The following is a 25,656-nucleotide window of genomic DNA, read 5'->3' as shown; positions in this document are numbered from 1 at the left end:
ATCAGGATTTGCAAGGACTGCCTTAAAACAAAAGGGTGATTCGGCGGACCTTTAAGACAGGCAAAGTAAGATGCTAGCAGCTGGTCCAAAGTTATAGCTCACTACAATCAAAAAGTATGCTTGCGACAAGTCTTGATCTAAATGCACCTGACCAAGATGAAGAAAAGCGTGATGTACAGCATCTTTAGCATGGTATGACGCACTGAAGAGTAGGAGATGCAACTATAAACCAAACAGGTACAAACTAAAGAAAAATAAAACCACAACATACATTAACAATCGGCTCCCCACTTGGTATTGCTAAGAACTCATTGCTTATCTAGAATCTTTAAACACCTCGCTTTTGTTATATATGTTTGACTCATGTAAGATGACTATCAAATAGCAAATCTAAAAACTTAGTGTCAGGAGATATAGCAATCGACTCTCCATTGAGAAAGAGTTGTGGAATAAAAGCGTCTTGCAGGCGAGAAAATACTATACATTTTGTTTTCTTCCATGAGAATGTAAAGCCGTTACCTTGGATCAAGCTTCAAGATGAGATATAGTATTCTGTAGGAGTCTCTAAGCTGTGGCTGTTGAATGGGACATGATATATATAGTAAAAGCATTAACAAATAAGGAACATAAAATGGTTGGTTACACATATTTAGTAATACTGTTGATGGCTATACAATCAAGGTGACACTTAATAAACTTTCTTTAGGCACTCCATTCCCCAAGGCGATGCTACTTGACACAGAATCCCTACCATGAACACGGAAAGTTCTGTTATTTAAGAAACCCCTAATAAGGGCCCATAACACCCCATTCTCTCTCATATTGCCCATGACTCTTTAAGGGTGTTTAGAATAACACATCGCCGGGCAGTGTCATATGCCCTCCTGATGTGAAAGAAGACAACAACAAGGTATTGGTGGAGCAAAAAAGCATTTTGAATAGCTGTTTCCAATAATACCAGATGGTCAATGGAAGATCGTCCTTGGTGGAAACCACACTGTTCTTGAGATAAAAGGGCATGTTTCTTTAAACACCATGTAAGTGTGCGGTTCACCATTCTCTCCAGCACTTTGCACAAAATCCTTATCAAGGAGATAGGGCGGTAGTCTAAGGAGCCAGGTTTAAGTACTAGTACAACAATGGCTTCTGAACAGGTAGGTGGAAAGACTTGCGCAGAGAACAGCATATTATAAATAAGCAATAGGTGTTGTAGTGACAAATTGGAAAGATTTGGGCCTTGAATGTTGTTAGGCCCAGGAGAAGTGTAACATGAGTTTTTTATTGAATATAAAAGGAACATTTAATTCACCAACTTTTAACAATACTGTTTCCATCTGTATCTTATATCTCTGAAACACATTAGTATATGAAGAAGTTCAGTAGGCCGAACAAAAACAATCTGCCAAGTTAGTTGTGACTGTAGAAGATGTAAGATGTTCTCCTTTCTGAATAAGTTCAAGAATAGATTTTTTCTGTGATTGCAAATTGCACAAAGCTTCTTCCTCACAGTTGATGTGAGAGTAATGTGTTTGTAATTCTTCCATGACTTTGTGTCTAGTGTCTATGAATACCCAAAAACATACCATTCCAGCTTTAAGATACAAATTCAGATGTACATTTGTAGATCTGCGATTAAATTTACCCAGTGCCTGTCATCGTTTCTTAATCATATTTTGGCAATCGCAATTGCCCAATGTAATCATTTTGGACTACAGCCAATTCATTATGTAAGGCAGAGAAACTCCATCATGAAAAGGCAAATACAGCTTCCTAATCAAGCTTAGAACACTAATTTTGTAGCATGAAAGACCGGGTTAACCTGGCCAGGTGTAAAAGTGAGCCAGAGAACATCTTCTAGAAGTCAGGTTATGTAATGGAACTTTTTGGACCAAACTCAGGGCCTGCCCCACACTAGAAATTGTAGCCTCCCTACCTACCCTCTAACAATATCAGCCACTCAAGATATCAAATTTCAATTGGCTAACAGCCACCCTCAGCGAAACAGAAACTCAGATCACATTTCACCCACAGATCTATACTGCTCATGCAGCCCACTTCAATGATGTTAATAGAAAATTGATCATAAACTTTTTATTAAATGACTAAAAAGGTCACAGTTGTTTCATTACAAGCACCAAAAAATTTACCAGTAGGTGATATGATTTGTGGAGCAGATGATATGATGTACTTACAAAAATTATATAAATAAGAATGAACTAATGGCTTCATTTATAAGTTAAAATGAAATCTGAAAGAAAAAATAACACAATTTCTAATTAAAATCAAAATCTTTTGTTCAGTCAGTTGAAAAGGATGCTTTATTATATATGTAAAATCTCAGAGTAAAATAGAAGTAAAATACAGATCTAAAATTAGATACAGATCAAATAACTAATTTATGCACAAAATAAATTGCACACAGCAACTAATACTGTTAATATTGTAACAAAGATCAATAAATTAAAAAAAAAAAGAAAAAATTAGTAATAATTTTAAAAATGAGTTGGGATAAATTAACTAAGGAAAACATTTAGAAAACAAAGAATAAATTTTGTTAAAAAATTCATTCATTAAAAAATGTTTATTGTATCTAAATTATCAGTGTTCAACTAGCACTGTTAATTATTATTATGTAACAACTAGCCACAGGTTAATTCTAAAATAAACATTTTCAAACACATGTTAAACATTATCTTAAAATATGATTCATTGTATACCATTGTATATTGTAAAGTGGTCTATCACGAAAAAGGATTAACTGTGTTTAACTCAGATTTGCACACTAAACTTTTATTTCTTCCTTTTTATAAATAAAAATTATTATTTTAAAATGTAGATATTATTTTATACCTTTACTCCAACTTTTGCGATGAGCTAGTCTCAGTTTGTTTATCTAAAATACTCTGGGTTAGAATCCCAGTCAAGAACTGTAACTTTTACATGCAAAAAGTTCCCACACCAAATTTACTATTAAATTGGCATCAAGAAGAACATCTGGTGAAGAACTATCTCACCAGATTATACAGAAAAATATGGCACATAAAACAACAATTCTGATCTAGTTTTATCTTTTTACAATTAAACACAAATTAGTTTTCTGTGTACAAGATTATTTCCATAAAAGAATTTTATTAAATTTAAATCTATTAACATTAAAGTAATTCAGAACAAAATAATTTCCCCTTAAAATCAATTTTTTAACATAATAACAACAAATCAAAAGTCTGGTAAAATGAGTGAACATGTATTAGAGTGTGACAAAGCTACATGTTTTTATTTCCTTCATGCGCATTGTTTTTTATTGCCTATTGATAAATAACAGAAAATAAACATTATAAACTAAAAATATCTAAGCTTATTCTTAAGACGCATTAACTTACTTTGGCCAGCTGTGGGTATCGCAATGTTTTAAGTTGAGATACAAGAGTAGAAAACATTGTTAAAAAATTGCTGTTAATTCCATCAAAAGAATATTCTTGTAACCTGTCTAATATTTCGTAAATGCTTTCCTCTGATGCCAAGTCAAGTTGATTTTCCTTCTTTACATGATCATATAATAATGTAGTGCGTAAATTAATTTCTTTCTCTGTAAGCAAAATTGTTTTAAAAAATTAATTCTAATATGCATATTAAAATATATGCATTATAATTACTTTACTCATCTGAATTGTTACAATTGTTGGTAAGACTAATTTCATTTTTCCTTCACATAGAACATCACAGCTCAGACTGCTAGTTTATTGTAATAGATAGTTTACTGAATGTAGATGTAGTTTATGGAAGTATAGTTTACTGAAAAATAATTGTATCTATGTTCTACTTCTGCGATCTTGGTGATATATTATTTTCTGTTATTTCTAATGATATGTCTCTTGATTTCCTGGGTTGTATGTTGGTGTATGTCTATATTAGTGAAAAACTTTTATATTTGTATTTTTTTAAACGTTTCACAAAGCAGTGAAAAGCCTAAGTATAATACATTTTTATCTTATTTTCCCAATATCACAGCTTTTAAGATTCAATAATTCATTTTTCAATTATAATTCCTAACTCCTTCATTGTCCTTTTTGGAATCCACCTCCAGTAATTCCAAAGTTGTAGTTAGGTTTTATACAGAAATTTTCCACTAGTTTGTTTTAAAAACATCTATGAGTACTATCAGATACAGTGCAGAGAATTATGCAATTTATATTTTTTTAAAGTTATTATTAAATTTTAAAGCAATCTGTCAAGGTAAATAAGTAAATTAAACCAAACTGTATAAAATTGTCATCAAGTGCACTTTTTTAATGAAGCATGTGCACGTATATAAAATTTGTTAAGAGCAATTTGAAATATATTTCCTAGATATTGCCTCAAACTAAATAAATTAATTTTTATGGCGTATACCAGTTATTGTCAATATTTCAGAACATTAAATCTTACACCAAATCATTTAGAACTATGATTTATTAATTACTCAATGCATCCATGTAATATGGAGGAAACAGATAAACCAAACACTGTAAATTATCTACCATGTACAAATCAATCGAAATGTTATCACTCCTATCTAAAAATTAATTAAAAGAAGATAGTTTTAGTGGTAATGAACCGAATGTACGTAATAATTTGTTCTGACTACACAAAGTTCTAAACTGGAAAACAATACAAAGATTCAACCAAACATTCTTAAGCAGAAACGCCACTTCCATAGCAACATAGTCAATAATTGCCAACCACTACATAAAGACAAATTAAAAACACTCTACAGCAATGACCTAGGTATTTTTCATGGGTTCAAAAATGGACTGCATATTAATACATTTGAACATTATAAAATAAATAAACAAATAACATTAATATATACAACTACATAAACAAACACATTTAAAATTGAATATGCCTTTTGATAAAAGGTTTTTTTGATATTGATGAAAAGTTGTTGTTTAGCAACCACATTAGGCAAGTAGCGGCGGACACCATCTCAGTGATGCACAAACTTAGGAGGATTGCTCAGAAAGACTATGGGTTGTCGGGCCATCAAATGTACATGGTGTACTGAGGTGTCTTTGAAAGTATGACCTCCTACACAGCGCCTGTTTGGGCTCATAGGGTGGGGAGGGAGTCCAGTCAAATGAACACCTGATGTTTGACTGCCCTGCTCTTGGGGGCGCCAGAGACCAGGCCACCCTGAAACTTAAAGATCAAGAGGAAACTTGGCCACTCACAAGCGGCAAATCAATGTGGCGAGAGCCGCATTGTTGGACCATGTGGGAGTTCCTTGATGCAGTTGCTTTGTTCAAACAACATCCATAGTTTACTAAAGGAAAGACAATTACCAGATTGTCATGGGAAGTTAACCTTGAGTATGGCTGACCACCAGTCAATTATTATGGCTCCAAGCACTATAAAATGGTGGACAGGTACTTGCTGGCATTCAGTGAACTAGGCATGACAGCGAGTTGCTCCCTAGACAAAATAAATTTTATTTATTGATGTCATATATATTTTTAGTAGTTGACAGGGTGCGCCTACCCATTTTAGCAAATATATGACAAGTGAGCAGTTGACAAGTAAGCTGGTGATGTATGGTACTGCACTTAGTCTGTTCATGCTGTTAGGTAAGCTCTAGGAGCTATTTTAGGATACTGGTCGCTAAACTGTTAGAGGCTCAGTTGCCGTTTGTAGCACAGCATTCGGTCTTATGCTTTAGAGCAACCGAATGGGGTGGTGGCGAGAGAAATGCCAAGCAAACCAATACCTTTTGATCATACTCTAAATATATTTTCAAATATATTTATTATTTAAATATTATTTTATATTATAAAATGTATTATTATTACTTTATTTTGTTTATATAAATATATTTTTTAAGTGTATTTTCCAATTAAAAAAAAATTGCCAGCAATAACAACAAAAGGAACCACACCCTACTTGTATCACGGATGATCAAATAAACATCTGTTAATGTCGTATCCTAAGTTAATAGAATAATTGTTTTAAATAAATTTGATGCAATTTTTCTTTAAGAACAAACAGTTATATGTAATATTCAAAACTGTCCATTACAAACACAAAAAATTGAAAGTATAAGTAAAATTAGATCATGTTTAGTAAATATTATTACCTGTGGTTGGTGGTACTGCACCAGGTACAGTAGTAGATAACTCAAGTTTATATGTTATTTCAGTAACAACTCCATTAGAGCGCCCATTCTTTGTATTACTAAATGGTTTAAAAAGATGTACCTCTTTGCAAAAAACCTCTTCAAGTAAATCTGAATGAGTCATAGTCTGTGTACATTTATGTGTACTCCTAAGAAACAAATCATCCAGGAAAAAATCATTTGCAACGGTAGTATTGAAATTAATTTTATACATATAAGTATGTGTAGTTAATTATATAATTCAGAAACCTCTTTCTTTCACAGAATATCAGCAAAGAATATGACAAGTTTTTAAGTATTTGTCTCCACAATAATTTACTGTCAAAATATAAAAAAAGATAAAATATGAGAAATGCTTGAAATAATATAAATAGAAATGATGCAATGTAGTAGAATTTCTTTTTTAAGTAAACTTTTTTTCATAAATATCATGTATCATGTACACTTTATGTTAGTTTATAAACTAAATGAGAAAACTGAATGTTAATTTAAAATTTTGTCTTGAAGAGACTTTTTTGAAATGTGATAATGCAAAAGAGTGTTGAAAATAATAATAATAATAACTAAGATTTGAAATTACAAAATAAATTAACTAAGAAACAAATGAGGTATCATACTTAAGTAAAGGTTGGGTTTTTGACTGGGGTGAAGATACTGGTAACAATGGCGTCATGGGTGATTCTAAAACATGATTAGCACAGTTTAGTAAATCTTTATTCTTCTCAATCAATACTTTATATCCCTCAATTAATTTAACCCGGTAATGTGTTTTACAAACACCAGTAACATCTCTCTGAAAAAAAAATAATAATAAAGAAAATTAATTAAACAGCAATTCAGAAATAGAGTACTTGTTAAAAAGTAAAACTATCATGATTAATAACATAATACCATTCTTAAAATTACAAACAAGGAAAACCTGAAAAATTAATTCCTCTCAGGTTTAAGATGACTTGATTTTTCAAATGACAAACATCAGGAAAGCATCTCACCTGTGATGGTTTACATGACACAAACAGTTACAGTTTCTGTTCATAGTAATAAATATCAAAATTGTTTGTTGTTCCCAGATGTTAATTTTTATTTATATTCAAGGTGAATTAATGAATTAGTTCATTGGGCAAAAAAAATCCCCCAAAAATAATATTTTCTTCAGATGAGGGTGTGAATCTTTTTTAAAAATGACAAAAATTTTTTTCCAAAAAACCAGATTAAGATTATATGGAATTTATCATATTTGTTTTTTTTGTTTAAACAAAAAATATTATTTTTCATAAAGATAATTCAGAGAAATTATCAATCTTTGAGGGGGAGAACCTTTTATTTAAGAAAATAAACAATCTATTAAACAATAATTCTTCTCAGTGACCAGTAATTATAATTATTAATCACCTCTATGGTGAATGTTCACTATATTCCTGAAAAGACATGTCAATATTTTATCTTTCATCCAAAAAACGTTGCATTTTTCATATGCTTCAAAACTGTCGTGTTGTTTCCATTTATAAGCTTTCAGACTTAAAACTAATTTTTATTTCAGACTTTTGGGTAAATTTCATTTCACTAATAATTAATAAATTTACAATCAATATTTACAAAGAAAATGTATGTATAAAAGTGCATGACTAAAAATAAATAAAAATAAAATGTATTCTAGTTTAATAGACCATAACCCCAATGTTAACTACATATTCAGATAATAGTAATTCATATGAATATAATATAATAAATAAATACTATTAATTATTTTTAAAATATTTTTAACTAATAATGAAAATGTAAAGATGATTGACAAATATCAAACTCCAAAATTACATCTTTTGAAAAGTATTAACACTAAGTCTCTGGGGTTATTTAAGTAAAAGACACAATGCTAAAAAAATTACGTTATGATTAGCCACTGTTTAGATAGAAAAAAGTACATTAAACAGTTGATGTTAGTCATCATACCTCAAATAGTGTTTCATGTGAATAAAAATTTTTCATTGAGTTCTGGAAAGCCGATAACACACCACGCTTAATATTTAGTGCAAATGGAATTTCATCATCAGCAGGGCATAGTTCACCAATAATACCATCATTATATTGAAATCGTAATGGATGACGTTCCAGTGCTGATTTAAATTCAGAATTACGATCACTAATACCTAATACTGCTTGCTTAGGAAAGTTTTCACTCAGTTTTACATCGTGTAACTAAAACAAAAAGAAAAGTAAAATTTACAATTTATAATTCAGTTCTAATTAAAATTACCCTATACCAGTTAGGGTGACAGATTTGAGGAACACAATTCAAAACAATTTAGGAGAAAGATGTCTTCTGAATCAAATGCATACCACATGCTTGAATTTAGTTCAAGCATTCACAAAACATTCTCGCTTAGATGTTATTTAAATTAAAATAATTTAGTTGTGATAAAAATGTAACACAGCTTCCTTCTTACACTTAAAAACGTGATTCTAGAAGTAATTATGATTCTTAGAGATATATTTTAAACTATTCAGAAAGTTAAATTAACTATATTATAAAAATTAAACCACATTTTTTCATTGTAATCTATGAAATAGGAAAAAATATTTACATTTTTTATTTATAAGCTGTCAAAGTATTGCATGAATTAATAATTAAATGTTTATAATTAAGTAATGCATTCCCAGTCATTAATAATGAAAAATTAAAGGTTCTAAAGTCATAAAACTAAAAAACAGAATATATATTTTTGAGAGATGGGAAATAAATTTTAAGAAAGATTTTTCTAAAAATTTTCATTTAAAAGTTAAAGATTAACAAATTTGCTTAAGTAAAGTTTTCTCTAAATCTTACACCTCTTTAATAAAATAAAAGGTAAAATAAGAAAAAAGTTTTCAAAAAGCTTACTGTGTTTCAGGTCCGGGAGCCTATAATTTAAAAAACTGTAGACATTTTTAGATAGCTATATATATAAAGTATAAACTTTGAAAAAGTTTTGAGAAATATTTAAACCAAAGGGAGATAAAGCAAAAGGTAAGAAACATAAATTTCAATTTTAAGAAGTGGGTTTGATTTTTTTAAAAAGGTTTTTGTGATTATTTAAATATGCATTGAAGGTAACAAATTTTCTTTTACAAAATTTTCTCCAAAATACCTCCCAAGAAAATTGAAATAATTTTTTCCCATTATTCTGCCTAATAATGTTTTTAAAAACTAATATGATCAATGTCCCATGCGTAGTAATATTTAGCCAAATTTGAAAAAATTCTGGTCAATCCTGAGATAAAGGTAAAAATCTGTGCAACATAGATAGATAAGTTTTTTTTGTCTAGATCAACAAGTTGGATTCTAAAAAGTAAAGATTTACAAAAAACTGGATACCTCATTTTTGACATGATCATCTTTCTACTTTCATCTACTTTCCGCTTTAATGTAATTATTCTAGGTATATATTCATCAGAGAAGTAATAGTACAGATATAGGTATAAAAATGATATGAGAATACTATACACACATATATCTATTGAGAGAGAGATGTATATACCTTATTATTATTATTAATAACATTATTTCAGTTAATAACAAGAACAAATAATTTATTTAATTTTTTCTCATACACCTGTGATATTTTAATTTACAAAAATGTTCCACCATTCAGCTCAGATACAAAATAGCAAAAATAACTTGTATGGAATGAAAGATGCAGCACTGTACCTGAAGTATAAATTCACAAGGTGATGTTACAAAGAGTTCAACATCAGCAGATATAGAAAGCATTGATACATCATCACCTGTTCCATTAATGTATGTGGATATTTTAGCATCATACACATACTTATAGCTGGAACCTGTTTTAAATTTGAACTTTGTACTTCCTGAGCTAACTTCTGCAACAAAAAAAAAAAAATTAAATAAACATTTTTGTAATCATTTAAATTATTGTTCTGAAACTTATTTATTCCTTTATGTTAAAGCAATTAATTAAGTCAGTATAATTTGCACTGCTTATATTACACAAATACTTTATGAATTCAGTTTTTCTATTTCTTAGCATCATTTACAAATTAGACTTCCTTCTACAAGCTAGTGTTGTCTGCAATGATTGGTGTTTCCTCAACTCTGGTGGTAGGTGATTTGTTTCTAGCAATTTTCTTGATTTAGAAACACACATGTTTAGGGTAATATGGATTTAGATTATATTTTTTATTAGTATATCACTTCTAGATATTTTTATACCTCATAATATGTTTAGATGTTAATATGAGTATATGGTTCTTATTTTTTGTATGTTTAGATGGTCAAAGTTGTTATTAATGCTGGTGGATTAGTAATTTACATCAATGAGATGGCTGACAAGTGTACATTGCTCTGTAATGTTTTTATATATTTGTTATATTCTTTCTTGAAGCTCATCTCATTTGTACAATATAAGATACTATGCAGTTCTGTTTGTATATTCCAGAGGCATTTTTTTTTTTTTTTTTTTTTTTTTTTTTTGTTCAAGTCCTAGTAAAGCCAGTTATTTTTACATGGATTTGAATACTAGATCGTGGATTCCGGTGTTCTTTGGTGGTTGGGTTTCAATTAACCACATATCTCAGGAATGGTCGAACTGAGAATGTACAAGATTACACTTCATTCACAATCATACATATCATCCTCTGAAGAATTATCTAAACGGTAGTTACCGGAGGCTAAACAGGAAAAAAGAAAGAAAGAGGCATTTTTTTTGTCTGGTAATAGTTATCATTTTTATGATTTGTATAGTTTTGTTTTTTCTCTTTGAAACAAAGAAAACTATGCAGAGTTTCCAATATTTTTAAATTTGTAAACCATTTTCTCTTACATCTGTTTATGTAGATTATTGTGATGTATTTTTTTTTTTTTAATTATCTTTATTTTAGTTTTTACTCCTATTATATTTTGTTGGAAAGAATCAATGAATCAGTGAATTATGCTGATATAACATTTGTAAGTTATGAAATACAAAATTCAATCCAAAATTAAAACACTTTTTATCTTAACCTAGAAAAGATGCCAGCAATAACTGCAGCAGATACCAGAATGAAAAACAGCAGTACTGGTCTCTAAAGATATCTGCAAAAGAAACTGAAAATAATGATGTGCTTTTTTAAATACTACGTTAAATAAATTTGGTTCCATCTCGCATTAAAAAAATTAAAAAATAAATTTTAAATCATTTTCACTGCCACATAAGCATGAAAAAAAGACTGGAAATTTGAATAAGGATAAACATCTAAAAAAGTAGTACGTTAGTATGTAATCTTTAATAAATGGGATCAGAAATTCTATACTTAAAATTAATTGTTAATATTTGTAACTTTTTCTCATTAAGTAGAGATGTACGGTTAATTAATTATCTATTATTATTTTATTTATTTTTTTAAATTTGATGTATATGAGATATGAAAATTATATTTTATCTTAAAACTCCCTTTATTGCAGAGCTGTTTGATGAACATTAGTTTTGTTTTTAATTATATTTTATTTATTTATTATACTTATCATCACATTTTTTTTCATAACAAGTAAGTTACAATCTGTTCAACTAAGTAAACAATAAGCAACCCCCCCCCCCCACAATGTCCCAATGAGATGAGGATGATATGTATAAGGAGGATGATATAGGTTGGCCTGAGTCTTCAACAGACTCAGGCCAACCTTTCCTGAGACATGTGGTTAATTGAACCCCAATCATTAAAGTACACTGGTACTCGCCATCTAATATTCAAACCCATATAAAAACAACTTTTACTAGTTGCTGAGTTTTGAACCTCAGAAACTTCAACTTTGAAAATCATCTACTAAACAACTGATTTGCAATAATGAATTAACCACTAGACCTGCCCAGTAGACTACCTCATTTAAATTAAAAATATTTAAATTTCAAATAGCTCTTCTACAAACACACCCATTCTTTCTGCTTGAGCCTTCCAGCTCTCCTAAGAATTACAGTGCTCAGTTACATTACCATAATAAGTTAGCCAATGAAATGTAAATATGAACTGAAAAATAGATACTATTGAACAGCCTTATCCATATGAAAAAATTACCTTATCCCAGAAACCTCTGTGTTTTATAACTAGTTACTTTTTTTTGGTAAAAAGAATATCTAGACTAACCAGCAAAATATGTCATATATTGTACATTATAATTTGAATTACATATTTATAAAAATATTTACTCATTTGATAAAAATATTAGTTGTTTTACACAACAAAATAATACATGACAAAGTGTTTTCAATATTCATTAACTTAAAATATGAGCTTCTTTGAAGCATTTAGGGTTATGTTATTAGACAATTTATTACATACTTACGTTAACCTTATAACCATCTCATTATTAATTATATAATTTTATAAATTAAGGTAATTAAAATGTCTTAATAAATATGTAAGCTTAAATTTCATAGTATAATAGAATAACGAAAAACAATCTCTTTTAAAAATCGACAGAAAGCTTTACTTTACAAAAAGATGATGAAATTTTAAAAATAAAAGAAAATGTAAACGTAGGTAGATGAAAAAGCAGTAATGTTTGACTGTAATTAGTATTATTACACTTTATGAAACAAGGACAAGTATTTGAAAAAAAATAGATGTGTTACACTGTTGCTGTCAAAGAAAACAGTAACTCATGAAAATCTCATGTCAGAAGTAAAAACAACTTTTAATAGAATGGATTAACAACCCAAAGTATTTATTAATTCTAATGTATCAAAACCAACGACTTCTGCAAAGAAAGCATTGTCAATATTTGTGATGTTTGAGCAAAAACAATGCAGAACTGATATTCTGTGTTAGTAAAGGTCGATTTAGAAAAAAATGTTAAAATAAACTTTAAATTATAGTTGACACTATCAGTGCAGATTCATCCACTTAGGACTACCATACAAATGTATTAGCTGAAGTAAAAGATAAAAGAAGGCAAATATTCAGTTGTTTACTGGGAGAAGGGGAATTGTTAACCAAGAAAATGAATTGTTAATAATAATACTGACCAATAAAGCCAAGAAACAATCATTGTAAGCTGTTCACATGTAATTTACTTTGATCAAAGCAGTAGTGTTTTGGAACCCTTATTATCTTTACCACACAAATAAAAATTCAACGACTACAAGAAAATCTTTAATTAAAATTTTCATTTTCCCTTTTAAAATTATTCTGATTTAAGAATAATAATAATAATTACAATTCTATTTGACACTATTTTATTTTTTTATAATATATATTTATTTTATGATATCCTCTTGATACTTACTTTTGCAGTATCTGGAACATTTTTGACCTGCTGATTCGGATGCAAATGAATCTGAAAATGTTTGAATGTAATTAAATACTTTCTTGGTTTAAAAATAAATTGAAATTTATGTCTTTACAGAATTTTTAAGATACAAATATCCTAAAATATCTATTTGTTTAATATCTTTGTACATTTCTAATCTACTCATACACAAAATCATCTTTGAAGGAATATGTTCATGATAATTAAAAATACTGAGCAGATTATGACTACATAAACAAACTAAAAACTAACCTATATTAATTTTGTATTTTTACATTTATTTCTTACGTTTACTCTCCTGAAATAAAAATCATTTTGATTCATACTTATTGTCATGGTTTTATAATACATAAACTGATTCTTCCAGTTATTCAAAAGATTTTTATAACTTGGGTTAAGCCATAGAGATCACAGACTCTCTGGAACGGGTAACAAAAAATGGTAACTAATGCTAGGTTTACTCTATGTCATTTCTCTGCACTTTCAAGCGTACGGTATCACTTTCAGTCGCATGGTGGTAGTTGGGAATGAAAATAGATTTTCTTTACGTTTTCAGGAATGAGGAGTACGAAAATACCGTTCACTTAAGTTGTGGTTTCCTTGTATATGTATTTATAAATATATATTTATAGGCCTATATATAAAATTCTGTGGTTCGAAAATCTTCAAAACTAGCAGGTTAATTTCACTGAAATTTAAGTATTCTGTAGTAGTGCTTCTGAAGTTGTGCATGTGAAAATCTATTATTAATTTATTATATGTTTCAATTAAAGGTTGGCTGAGTTATGTTCAATTTAGAGTCGAAAAAATTTGAGCAGGGCAAGTTAGGAAAGATGTAACTTCGTATTCCATACTTTCAAATAACAAAAAGTTGGTCTTCTTGTGCAGAACTGCGAAAGATTTTTTGTTTTATTAATACCAGGTTTCTCAAATTTTGAGTTTCATGTAAACGACTCTATTCGTACCGGTAGAGGTTTTGTACACCTTTCAATTTTAAATAAAGAAAAAATAGAATTAGAAAGTATAAAATAAAAGCTTTTTTAAAAATAAAATCGAATTTTAAAAACGTACCAAAAATTAAGCAATAATTCGTTTAAGTTCTCGTTTAAATTTCGACTTCCTGAACTTTGTGCCAAATTAAAAAAAAGAAATTACAAAAACTTTGAAGGTAGAAATTTAAATGATTGAAAGATATTGTTCTTTTAATCTTTTATGTGCCTTTAATACTGTTGGATTTTTATTGTTATAAAATTTGTTTTATTTGATCGGTTATTCGACATGAATCTAACACGGAAAAGTTTATTTGACTGTTGTCTGGCCGTTTTATTTCTTTTTTTCTTAAAAATATTTCTTAAAAATGTAAGAAAAATTCTTATTTTAATAAATAGTACATTTGAACAGGTTTCAGATAGTTTAATTGTAAATTTGCTTACAATTATATTTCTTTATGGAATACACAGAAACGTTAAACAAATTAAAGCACACATAATTTGTAAAAAAAAAAACACTAGAAAAGGAAAACTTTTGTAAGAAATTTATTTACTTTTTTGCAGGATTAAACTTTCAGGCATAATTTATTTCTGTTAATCTTAATAGTTTTTATTAAATATCATAATTTTTCATTCTTTGTTTTTATGATCGAATGGTAGATAACTCCCTTTGATTCTCTTTGTCGGAGGTAGACAGTTTGAGGCGCGACCGGATAACTTATATTTTAATCTAACGGCTCCTCGGTAATGTCTCCACAGACACTATTCTATAGTTCGACTTAATTCTGACATGTTATAAAGCAGGCGATCCATTTTGTCAAATTACAGCCCAATAAACAAACTACTCTAACTTTATGAAAGACGATCGTAAAACTGCCTGTCCCTCAAATCGAGTAAGCTGCAGGAGAATTTTGGAGTTTTCCAAAGTATCAAATGTATTAATCAATCATATTTCTATTAACTTTAAAATGTTTTGTTAAAAATCGGTTTTATACTTATTCTTACTTTTTTCACAAAAATAATTTGTTTTTTTTATCCAAAGTAATTTTAAAAATGAGTTATTATATTCAAGGTTCAATCAGCCACAGCGAATAAATTAATCGGTCAATTACTGTACCGTAAAAGTTTTAGAAGTGATACTATTTTTTCTGTTTACAATGAATTTCAACTGTTATGAAATTTCGAAGAAAATAAGAAATAAACAATTAAAAAAAAACTTTCATTAGGCGAATTAAATAAGCAGTATCAACAAACTTAAAAAATTACATAAATACCGAATAGGAGAGAACCTTTTTTAGCTGAAAATGAATTTATTACTTCTGTCGTGCCCTGCCGCTAAAATTGGAATTTTTAAGAATATTATCGGGAAAAGAAAGTGTTTTTATATAACAGTGAAGAACTGTGGTTGAACTAGGGTGTTCAGAAAAAAAGTCAAGAGTTAATATTTTTTTCCAATACAATTTAAAATAACTTCACTAGGAAATCTTTTTTCTGATTATTTTATATTCCAGCGTAGTATCGCTGTTTAATTCAGCTAGTTCTTCAATAAAAATATTACTAATTAGGTGTGAAAGAGTTCTCCCACGCGCTCTACTAAAGATGCTCCAAAGATGTTCTATGAGAAATATCACTGTTGTATTCTAGTTACAGATAACATATAATTGAACCGTACAACGACCCTGACGGTCGCACCCGAACTACACCACAGTCTTCTATATGATCAGGATCCACTATTATTACCAGTGGAGCAGTTCTTTCTTTAATCTCCATCATTTATATACGTTGTTAATGCATCGATATTCTAACTTAAACAAATTTAAAAGATTATTATCGTTTAAATCATGTCTCATGTCTTTCTTTATGACCAATGTGTATTTTCTTTTATCATCAGCTACTTTATATGAAATGAGTCTGAAGGGAGAAATTTATTTACAGCACAGAGCTCTTTCCTTCAACCGTTGTTAAAATTAATATGAAACATTAACTTAACAAATACAGACTGTATTTGCAGAAAGTAAATTTTTAATTAGCGAGATGTATTTGCCAGAGAGATAACTAATATTTTAGCGAATCAGTATAAAGTCTCTAAATTTAGCTGGTTTTTAGTTCGAGTCTAGAAAAGACTACTACTACCATTTTATTTAGTTATCATTTCATAATCTCACTTATCTTGTTAAAACATTAAAATATACATACATTGTATACGTTATACGTTAAAGCATATCCAACACCATAATAATGTAATTAAACTGCACTCAATTAACAGCACTGTCTCAGATCTAAAACTTAAATTAACATTACTTTTTTGTGTTCCACCTCTCTTGTAATTAAACATTTATTTATTTATATATTTTTTTTTTATTCTACTGAAAACAAACCAAATTGAATTTCAATTTTTTTTGGCTAAACCAATTTATTCAGATCTAAGATAAGCAAGTGATTTAACAGCCTGAATAGAATGCAGCAGAATCCTCCGAGTCGATGGATTTTTAATTATTTCCTCTCTTATCCTACTTAAGTATTTGTTGGTATTGGTCTAACTAGTTAAGGGATATTCCCTTTGATGATAAGTGGCATATTCCATAAGGTACCGCATAAGCATCTGATTATTCTTATTAGCTACCACCATAAGGTCTTTTCCACACTCACACTTAAAGGTGAACTTATCAGTTTACATTCTAAAGGTGAAAACAAATCTCGGTCAGATTTTCCTTTTAAATTCCTCTGAATCGATTACATATTTTTTCCACTTACGATATAAACTGAAATTAGGTTCTGAAAGTTATTTTAGTAGTATCTGATCAAAAATTTGGGGCTTCTCTTTTAGTCAAACTTAAAAGTTTGAAATAAAATAATTTTTAATAACCAAATCCAATCGGATATTTCTAATAATTTGAATATCGAAATAGAAAATTTGCTGCAGAAGTTATTTATAAAATTCTATGAGAATGTATTTCAGGATTTCCCTTTAAAATATCCTTAAGAATGTAAAAGACTTTCTTGTTTACAGTTATATTTCGAAATTGCTGAAAATTTCAAGAAAATCTTCATATAAAAAACAAAACTTTTACATCAAAAAATCATTGATAAATTCCATTCCCAGATCAAATTTCAAACGAAAATGTAAATTCTATACTCAACTGTTACGTAAAAAATAAATAAATTTTTATTACCTAGTAACGTAACAAATCATCTTTCAGATCACTTTAGAAATAGTAGGTTTACTACTCCAAAACAGAATGCACTATCATTTGCATGGAAATAACAAGGGATACTATGGAGAAATCCTAATTATAAAGTACAAAATTATAAATAAAAAAGTGTTACAACCAATATTAATACACAGTAATAATAAATTTGTAAAAAAATATTATTATTAATTTTATAAAATAATATTGGTACAAATATCCGAAAATAATAAATAAAACGGATACAAAAAAAGGAATTTTAAAGATGTTACTTGTTATATATTTCATTATGTATTTAAGCACACCTTAAATGCATAACCAACCAATTTAAGCTTATCTTACAGTATTGTTTACAGAACTAATCAACAGTTAGTATTATTTCTGTAAAAGAAAATCTTTTAATTTATTTTTAACAAATAGTTAATATCATTTATAATGTTAAATAATTTATAAAAATATAAAAAAGTGAACCGTAAGATCTTTTAATGAAAACGAATGAAATTTTTTAAGCTAGAAAGAGTTAAGACATAAAGAGAAAGCTTAAAAAATATTCGTGTAGTATATTTATTCTCTTGCAACAAATGAGTACATCATCTAAGTAGTTTATACTTTAATCTGTAAGAGCTGACGTCCTATGTAGCATATTTTTATGTTAAATTCATTTTGGAAAAACACCAGATTCATTCGAAATCAAACCTAAGATTAACTGGTGAGAAGTCGGTATCTTATTTAATACATTTTTATTTTCTATTCAATTTGTTTTATTGTATTTTATCCCACAGATATGTTTATCTCCTTTATTTATTGATCTTTTTTTTATTTTAAGCTTAAAATTATTTGCATATTGAGAAACTAAATATCTATTATCAACTTTTACTGAAAATAATAATCTGACCTAGAAATTATTACGAGTCCAAAGACCGCTAAAGGCTAAATTATTTTAGACAAGATTATTTATAACAACATTTAATAATTACATTTTAATTTATTTGTAACACATAAAATAAAATGAGTAATTAAATTAAGCCTTTGTTTTATTATTTGTTAATTATATTATTCGAGAACTAATTAGTCTGTTAATCATTATTGATGTTATTCGTCGACTAAATAAGCTGTTTGTTTATTTGTACAATTAGAACGTCTATTGTATTTATTTACGTAATTGGATTTCCAGTTTAATAATAAAATAACAATTTTAAAAATAGAATGTAACATTTGTTGGATGAAAGATTTTCAGAATTTATAAAATAATAAAACCAAATCTAAAAAACCCGATGTGGACACCACATGACCTCCATGTACGCCTATTAAATTACACACACACGTTTATTTAAAATTAAAAGTGCATAAAGTGTTATTTCACTAATAACATCTGATTTCTTTTCATACTTTTTTTATTGTTATTATTGAATTATTATTTATTGTAATTTTTTTTTACAATCGGAGGTTATTATTAAGCTCCGATTGTAAAAAAAATATACAATTTTAACTACACTGAGGATATGCCTCAGTGTATATGTTGTTCTTGTGAGGGTCTTTTTTTGTAGTAAACTTTAATATAGATAAAATTAAACAGAAATTCCAAAATAATTAAATAATATTAAACATTAATTTAACTAAAAATCCAGAAATAATACGATTCTGAATTATAATTTTCAATTAATTTTAAATAATCAGATGATTATTTGTTACAAATCAGATGACCAAATCAGTTGCATATACACATATGTAATAATGTCTATTAAATTACATATACACATTTTTTTAAATACATAACATTTTATTTCACTTATAACTAATGATTTTTGTTTTTTATTGTTATTGAATAATTATTTATTGTAATTTTTTTTACAATCACGGGTTAATAATTATTAATAAATCAATATATTTAAATTAAAAAGAAAGTTAAAAAAAAAAAGAAAGGAGATGAAGTCCGACTCGAACCGATGTGCCTTCCCTTGTAACATCCAAATATTTCATTAATTAAGTTTTATTTGTCTATAACTCTCGAACCAATGAAAGTAAGTACCACTTATGACATATCGTTGAAAATCTCTCAATGAGGGTTTATTACTGCAGTTAAGAAAAACTTCAAACTCCAAACTTTTCTGGATTTTGGGCTTTTTTGGATACTTTTGGTTCAGTCGATTGCAACCAAAATGGGAAGTGCACAACTAGATGTTAAAACAGTCTTAAATCCAAAATTTCAATGTACTACGACTAATCGTTTTTGAGTTATGCGAGATATATACGTACGTACAGACATCACGGCGAAACTAGAAAAAATGGATTCAGGGATGATCAAAATGAATATTTCCGTTGAAATCTGAAAACCGAAATTTTTCGCGATCATAATGCTTCCTTTAATTCGTACATGCAAGTAAAAATGCACACGAGTAAAATTTCCTCTAAATCTAATCCCCATGGAAATACCGTAATCCGGATCTACCACTTCAACCTTACATCGGATCCTTTTTTTTGTTATATTACTAGCTGCAGGGCGTGCCTACGGCACGCCACTGCAGCTAGTCCCTCCGAGCCGGTTGCCCTGTGGAGCGGCGTCTCGGAATGGGATTATTAGGTTTCCAAAATTGATTACCTCGCGTGTAGTTTTTTTTTTTTAATAATGAAAATTGATATAACATAAGTTAAATTTGAAATTTAATTCTAGAAATTGACACTAACGAATCGGGATTTTCCACTAGTGATCCGTACATTCCGGTGCCTACTTTTCGGTTATAATTCATTATTTTATGAAGAAAAACAATCACATATAAAAATAAAAATTTAAAACACCACTTAAATTAAACGCACTAAAAGGTAAAAAATATTTTTATTTTTTTTCTATCTAGAAGTACCCTTTCTTCTTTCTTTCTTTTTCTTTTTCCTGTTTAGCCTCCGGTAACTACCGTTTAGATAATACTTCAGAGGATGATATGTATGAGTGTAAATGAAGTGTAGTCTTGTACATTCTCAGTTCGACCATTTCTGAGATGTGTGGTTAATTGAAACCCAACCACCAAAGAACACTGGTATCCACGATCTAGCATTCAAATCGATGTAAAAATAACTGGCTTTACTAGGACTTGAACGCTGAAACTCTCGACTACCAAATCAGCTGATTTGGGAAGACGCGTTCACCACTAGACCAACCCGGTGGGTCTATTTAGAAGCACCCAGTCATTCATCACGCATAAGAAAAAATTAACAAAAACATTAAATTTGTAATTTGAAGCTATGTTTTTCACTTAATCTTACATATCATCATCAAAGGTTGTTGTCAAATCCATTCTGAGATACCGTCCTAAAACTATTTTTTACCTTATAGTGCGTTTAATTTAAGAGTGGTATTTTTAGAAAAAAGTTTACATGTTTTTTTTTTTTATTTTCTTCTTTTTGGTGAATTTAATATAAGAGTAGTATTTAAAAAGTTTTTTTATTTTCTAATTTTTAGACTTCATAAGTTTATTCTTTAAGTTGCGCTAGCGCACAGGTTTGAGCGTATTTAGCGAAAGATCGGATCGGTACCTTTTACGGTGGGTGAGTTCAATCAAAACATAGGACTAAACGATTTAATTTCCGGATAACAAAGATCCGGTCGATCAAGAGTATACTCCATGCGTTAAACAGTTAGCGCTTGACCTGCTGATACATACGCCGTTTGAATCGTGAAAATCGGACCAGCGGTTGCCATGATATTACGGTGGCACCCAATTGCACCACCTCCCCAGTCTCTGAACGGCGCCCCAGGGGCACTTGAAAACATTATCATACGACGGGTACCACTGGGAGCGGATGGGGTTACTACTAACGGTCATGGAAAAATTTTTCAGAGCGCTAGGACCAACCGTTTTCGAGATATTTGCGATTTTCGTCAGAAAAACGGATCAGATTAAAAAGTACTAAATTTATCCAAAACTTCGATATACATATATCGAATATGTATATATATATACATATATCAAAGTATATATATATACACAGTATATTGATATATAATAATATAACAAGTATATACACCTGACTACCACGAGACATGTATTAACAATCGGGATTTTCCGCTAGTGATCGGTACATTCCGGTACTAAGCTAAGGGGGACGCATACACAGTCACACATACAAATGCCGTTTGTTAGAGTAGGATATTATCAATTTCTTTAATAAATGAGTTGATAGATCAAATTTCGTAATTTTAAGTTAGATAAATAAAAATATTTTAACGCTTCAAAACATACACCGTGTAGATAACTTCATAAATGATGGCAAGCTTCTCCTCGAATAGAAAAAAAATTGATTTAAATGTTATTTTCTGCCTTCCCTAGCATTGTCACTTTAACATTCGTAGTTGACGCGTTTCGGAGTACTTCCATTCTCAAAACTAATTTTAATGCTGAGACTTCCTGAGTTGGGATCGTCGAATAAATAGCGATGTTAAGTTCCTCCCATTACCCCATCTTAACATCGAGTTTAGCGAGCTTTAGCTACTTGTGACATATCTGCAGCCCATTCCGAGCAGAATAAAAAAAATACCCCGATCCGTTCAGTAGAAAGTCTGGACGGGCTGGAAATGGGTTTTGAGGATGCATTTTACCTGTGGTAGGAAAAGAAAGAGAAAAGCAAAGGGATTGGGGATGAGACGTATTGTAAATGGAATAGAGTTTTACTCGATTTTTTTAAATGAATAGCATACGTTGTAATAATAACGCTGTGGAGCAGCGCGGTCCACTAGATTTTTAGCCGATTTTTTTAGATATATAATGTGTAATACATATAATATTACAAATGATTTTACTTTGTAATAATACTATTTACTTTGTAATGATATTACTTATGTATACTATTATTAATTGATTAATTCCTTTTCCACATAAGTATTGGTCAATATGACTATTAATTTTTTTTAAATATTATATATGTAACAAATAATATGTAAACGGGTTCCGGGCTAAAGGTATCCAAAAGTAATGGCCTATATTTAGAAATTTAGTCGTAATCTCTTAAACGTAGACTCAATCGATAGGAAATTATTTCAAGATTTGTTTCGTATACTACCAAAGCCAGCAGAATGTCCATGCGTTGTCGGCAAGCCAACCCACAATGCAATTGCAGTTAGTAGTAGTCAGTCGAGATGTGGACCCCACAACAGAAAGTTCTGTGCGTGCTTTCGTCGATCAGTCACAGTGTTCAACGAACTGAATAGAATATAGATCCTCCTACATCCAAGTCTATTCGTCAATGAGATACGACTTTAGGAGTTTGTGAAGCTTAGTTTCACAAAATGGAAATCATCCAAAAGTATGAGTTATTGTTGAGACTGTGGACGTGTTCGCGATGCGTTCACTGTCAGTCCTGGAAATTCGTTTAGGTGGGCTCCTTCATCACATTAAACTAGCGTTTCTCAACCTGCGGATGCAATGATATGAAAGGAGGGTCGCGAAATTAGGCTCTAACTTTACACGTAAACAATACTGAAATCATTTTATGAAAGAAAAACATTTATTATAAAAATTTTACTTATATTTATAAGTACACGTGTAAAGAAAATAAATTAATGAGATGGTTTGAGTTTTTCCATTTTTTTTTTTCATTTAAAAGTTTCTCCCCACGTGGGTCTATGTTGGAAACACATAAAAGCAAAATGTTTTCAAATGATAAAAGACGATTGCTATATTTAGTTTTTAGCGCAGCCATAGACAAAAGACTTTTCACAGACTTAAGACGTTGCGAAAGAGATTAATATTTTCAATGATTCTGTGATTAAATTTCCATATTCACTTCGACGAGATGTGAATTGCACTTGTAACGTTTTATCGGCAGACATTTCGATGAGCTGGTTGTGAATCGCGGGTTAACCTTTCCCCCGCGACAATCGGCTGACTTCTGTAACAAAAAGAGATATTTTCCTTTTTGCCCATTTCATCGCATAGTTTAGCAAACAGCCTTTTTTGTAATGGTCGACTTTTAATAAGATTAACCATTTTCAGCTTTAAAGAACTTGTTTGAGATTTTCCGAAATATTTTTTGTGGCAAGAGCACGTCTGTGAAGGAAGCAGTACGTCCATTCAGCCCTTCATAAAACGATCTTTTAATTTTTTTTCGGAAATCCACTGTTCTTTCCTATTATCGGCCTTTGCACCATCACTACATACTCCCAAACATTTGTCCAATCTATGTTTCAGTTATTAGTAGCTTCATAAAAAACACCAAAGAGACATTGTCCTGTTGCATGACCAGGTATTGATTTGCAAAACGACATATTTTCTTTGACTGATCTGTCCCTATTGCAATCATATCTCACAAAACGTAAAAACTGAGAAATATTTGGCACATCTGTTGATTCATCAAATTGAATACTAAAAAATTCATTTGAACTCACTTGCTGAATTATTTGATAGCGAAAGTCGGCAGCCATGTCATCGATTCGTTTTATCGTATTGTGTCGTTAGAAAGGGGATTTTTTCAATTCTTTTTTTTTCTTCTTCCACGCCTATTAAGACACTAACCATATCAACTGGAGCAGGTAATATGAGGTTTTCTGCGATTGTATGGCATTTGGACATTTTAGCTACACTAAATGCTATGAGATAAGATTCTTCAAGTGTACTTTTATCAGTATGTCTTGATTTAAAGTTTTTTTTTAATTATTGTAGTTCGTGGAGCTTCTTTCTTTTTTTATTTTTCCTGTTTAGTCTCCGGTAACTACCGTTCAGATAATACTTCAGAGGATGATATGTAATGAGGGTAAATGAAGTGTAGTCTTGTACATTCTCAGTTCGACCGTTCCTGAGATGTGTGGTTAATTGAAACCCAACCACCAAAGAACACCGGTATCCACGATCTAGTATTCAAATCCGTGTAAAAATAACTGGCTTTACTAGGGGGTTCGTGGAGCTAAATACGTTGAGAATCACTGCATTAAACTTATATGATCGTTGCCTACGATATAAGTTTGCTGCAGAGGTAATGCATCGTGTTGAAAACAATCCTAATCATCTTGATACTTTGTTATTTAGTGATGAGGCAACCTATAACACATGCTGGAAAGTTAGCAATCACAATCGTCAAATTGGAATGCTAAAAATTCCCACAATAATCGAAAATGAAAGGGACACGCCGAAAGTGAATGTCTGGTTAGGATTGCACAAATATGGCGGTCATCGATCCGTTTTTTCTCAACATGCTTGAGAACTTTGCTGTTCCTCAAAGTCTTGCAGGCTTCAGTTTCCAACAAGATGGTACTCCATCACACTTTCATCGATATGTTCTTGAACAACACTTTCCCCGGATATTAGATCGGACGAAAAGCTCCAAGTGTATGGCCACCTAGATCTTCAGATATAACTCCTTTGGATTATTCTGCTTAGGGATTTATTAAAGGTTGTATATACCAAAGAAAAGGTCGAGATTTGTACGATTTAAAACAGAGAACTTTTGAAGCTGTTGGTCTAATAACGCTGGAGATGCTCCTTAACACCTGACAGCAATTAAATTATCGTCTAGACGTCTGCCGAGCTACAAAGGTGCGCGCATTGAACTTGATTAACCTACATAAAACTTGGTGAGTTACTGTGTTTATAAAAAAAGTTATTATTAACTGGTTCTTTAAATATAAGCTGTTACTTTTGGATATCTTCAGCCCATTCACAGTATAATGAAATTCAATTTCTTCTCTAATTTTTTTTCGCAGAAATAACATAATCGAGGACAAAAAATTACTTCAAAACAAATGACGAAGTAAAATACGACCAAATCACCGTTTAAGGCTTAATGTTTACGTAATAATCACTTATCTGGATAAATGTACACCTAACACCATTCCCAAAATTCAATAAATGCACCAGTAAAAGAGTTCACATTGTCCCAGCATTTTCTGAATTTTAAGTAAACGTAAATGGAAATAAACATTAGAACTTTCTCGTTTATATATCTGATATAATAACAATTTTGTTCTTTTAAAAAACCTTTTATATCGTTTATATAATAAAAGAAGCCTCTCAAATGTTTCTATTGTATCTATATTATAATACTATGATGTGTCATATCCTACGTAAT

The 25,656-nt window shown here is 29.8% G+C and overlaps 1 protein-coding gene across 1 annotated transcript in view; it reads right to left on the bottom strand.

The window, feature by feature from the left end:
• LOC142322172 (uncharacterized) overlaps positions 1-25,656 on the bottom strand; it is a 123,760-nt gene that overhangs the window by 91,617 nt on the left and 6,487 nt on the right. Inside the window, exons 2-7 of the mRNA XM_075360942.1 lie at positions 13,404-13,454; positions 9,834-10,006; positions 8,099-8,344; positions 6,766-6,941; positions 6,110-6,297; positions 3,381-3,586 (exon numbers count right to left, since the gene is read on the bottom strand). Of these exons, the coding sequence (XP_075217057.1) occupies positions 3,381-3,586; positions 6,110-6,297; positions 6,766-6,941; positions 8,099-8,344; positions 9,834-10,006; positions 13,404-13,454 (1,040 nt within the window). The remainder of the gene's footprint in view (positions 1-3,380; positions 3,587-6,109; positions 6,298-6,765; positions 6,942-8,098; positions 8,345-9,833; positions 10,007-13,403; positions 13,455-25,656) is intronic.

Source organism: Lycorma delicatula, chromosome 3 (genome assembly GCF_047948215.1).
Source record: "Lycorma delicatula isolate Av1 chromosome 3, ASM4794821v1, whole genome shotgun sequence".
NCBI lineage: Eukaryota > Metazoa > Arthropoda > Insecta > Hemiptera > Fulgoridae > Lycorma > Lycorma delicatula.
The sequence above is the reverse complement of the archived record's forward strand: the minus strand, read 5'-3'. Positions and strand labels throughout refer to the sequence as shown.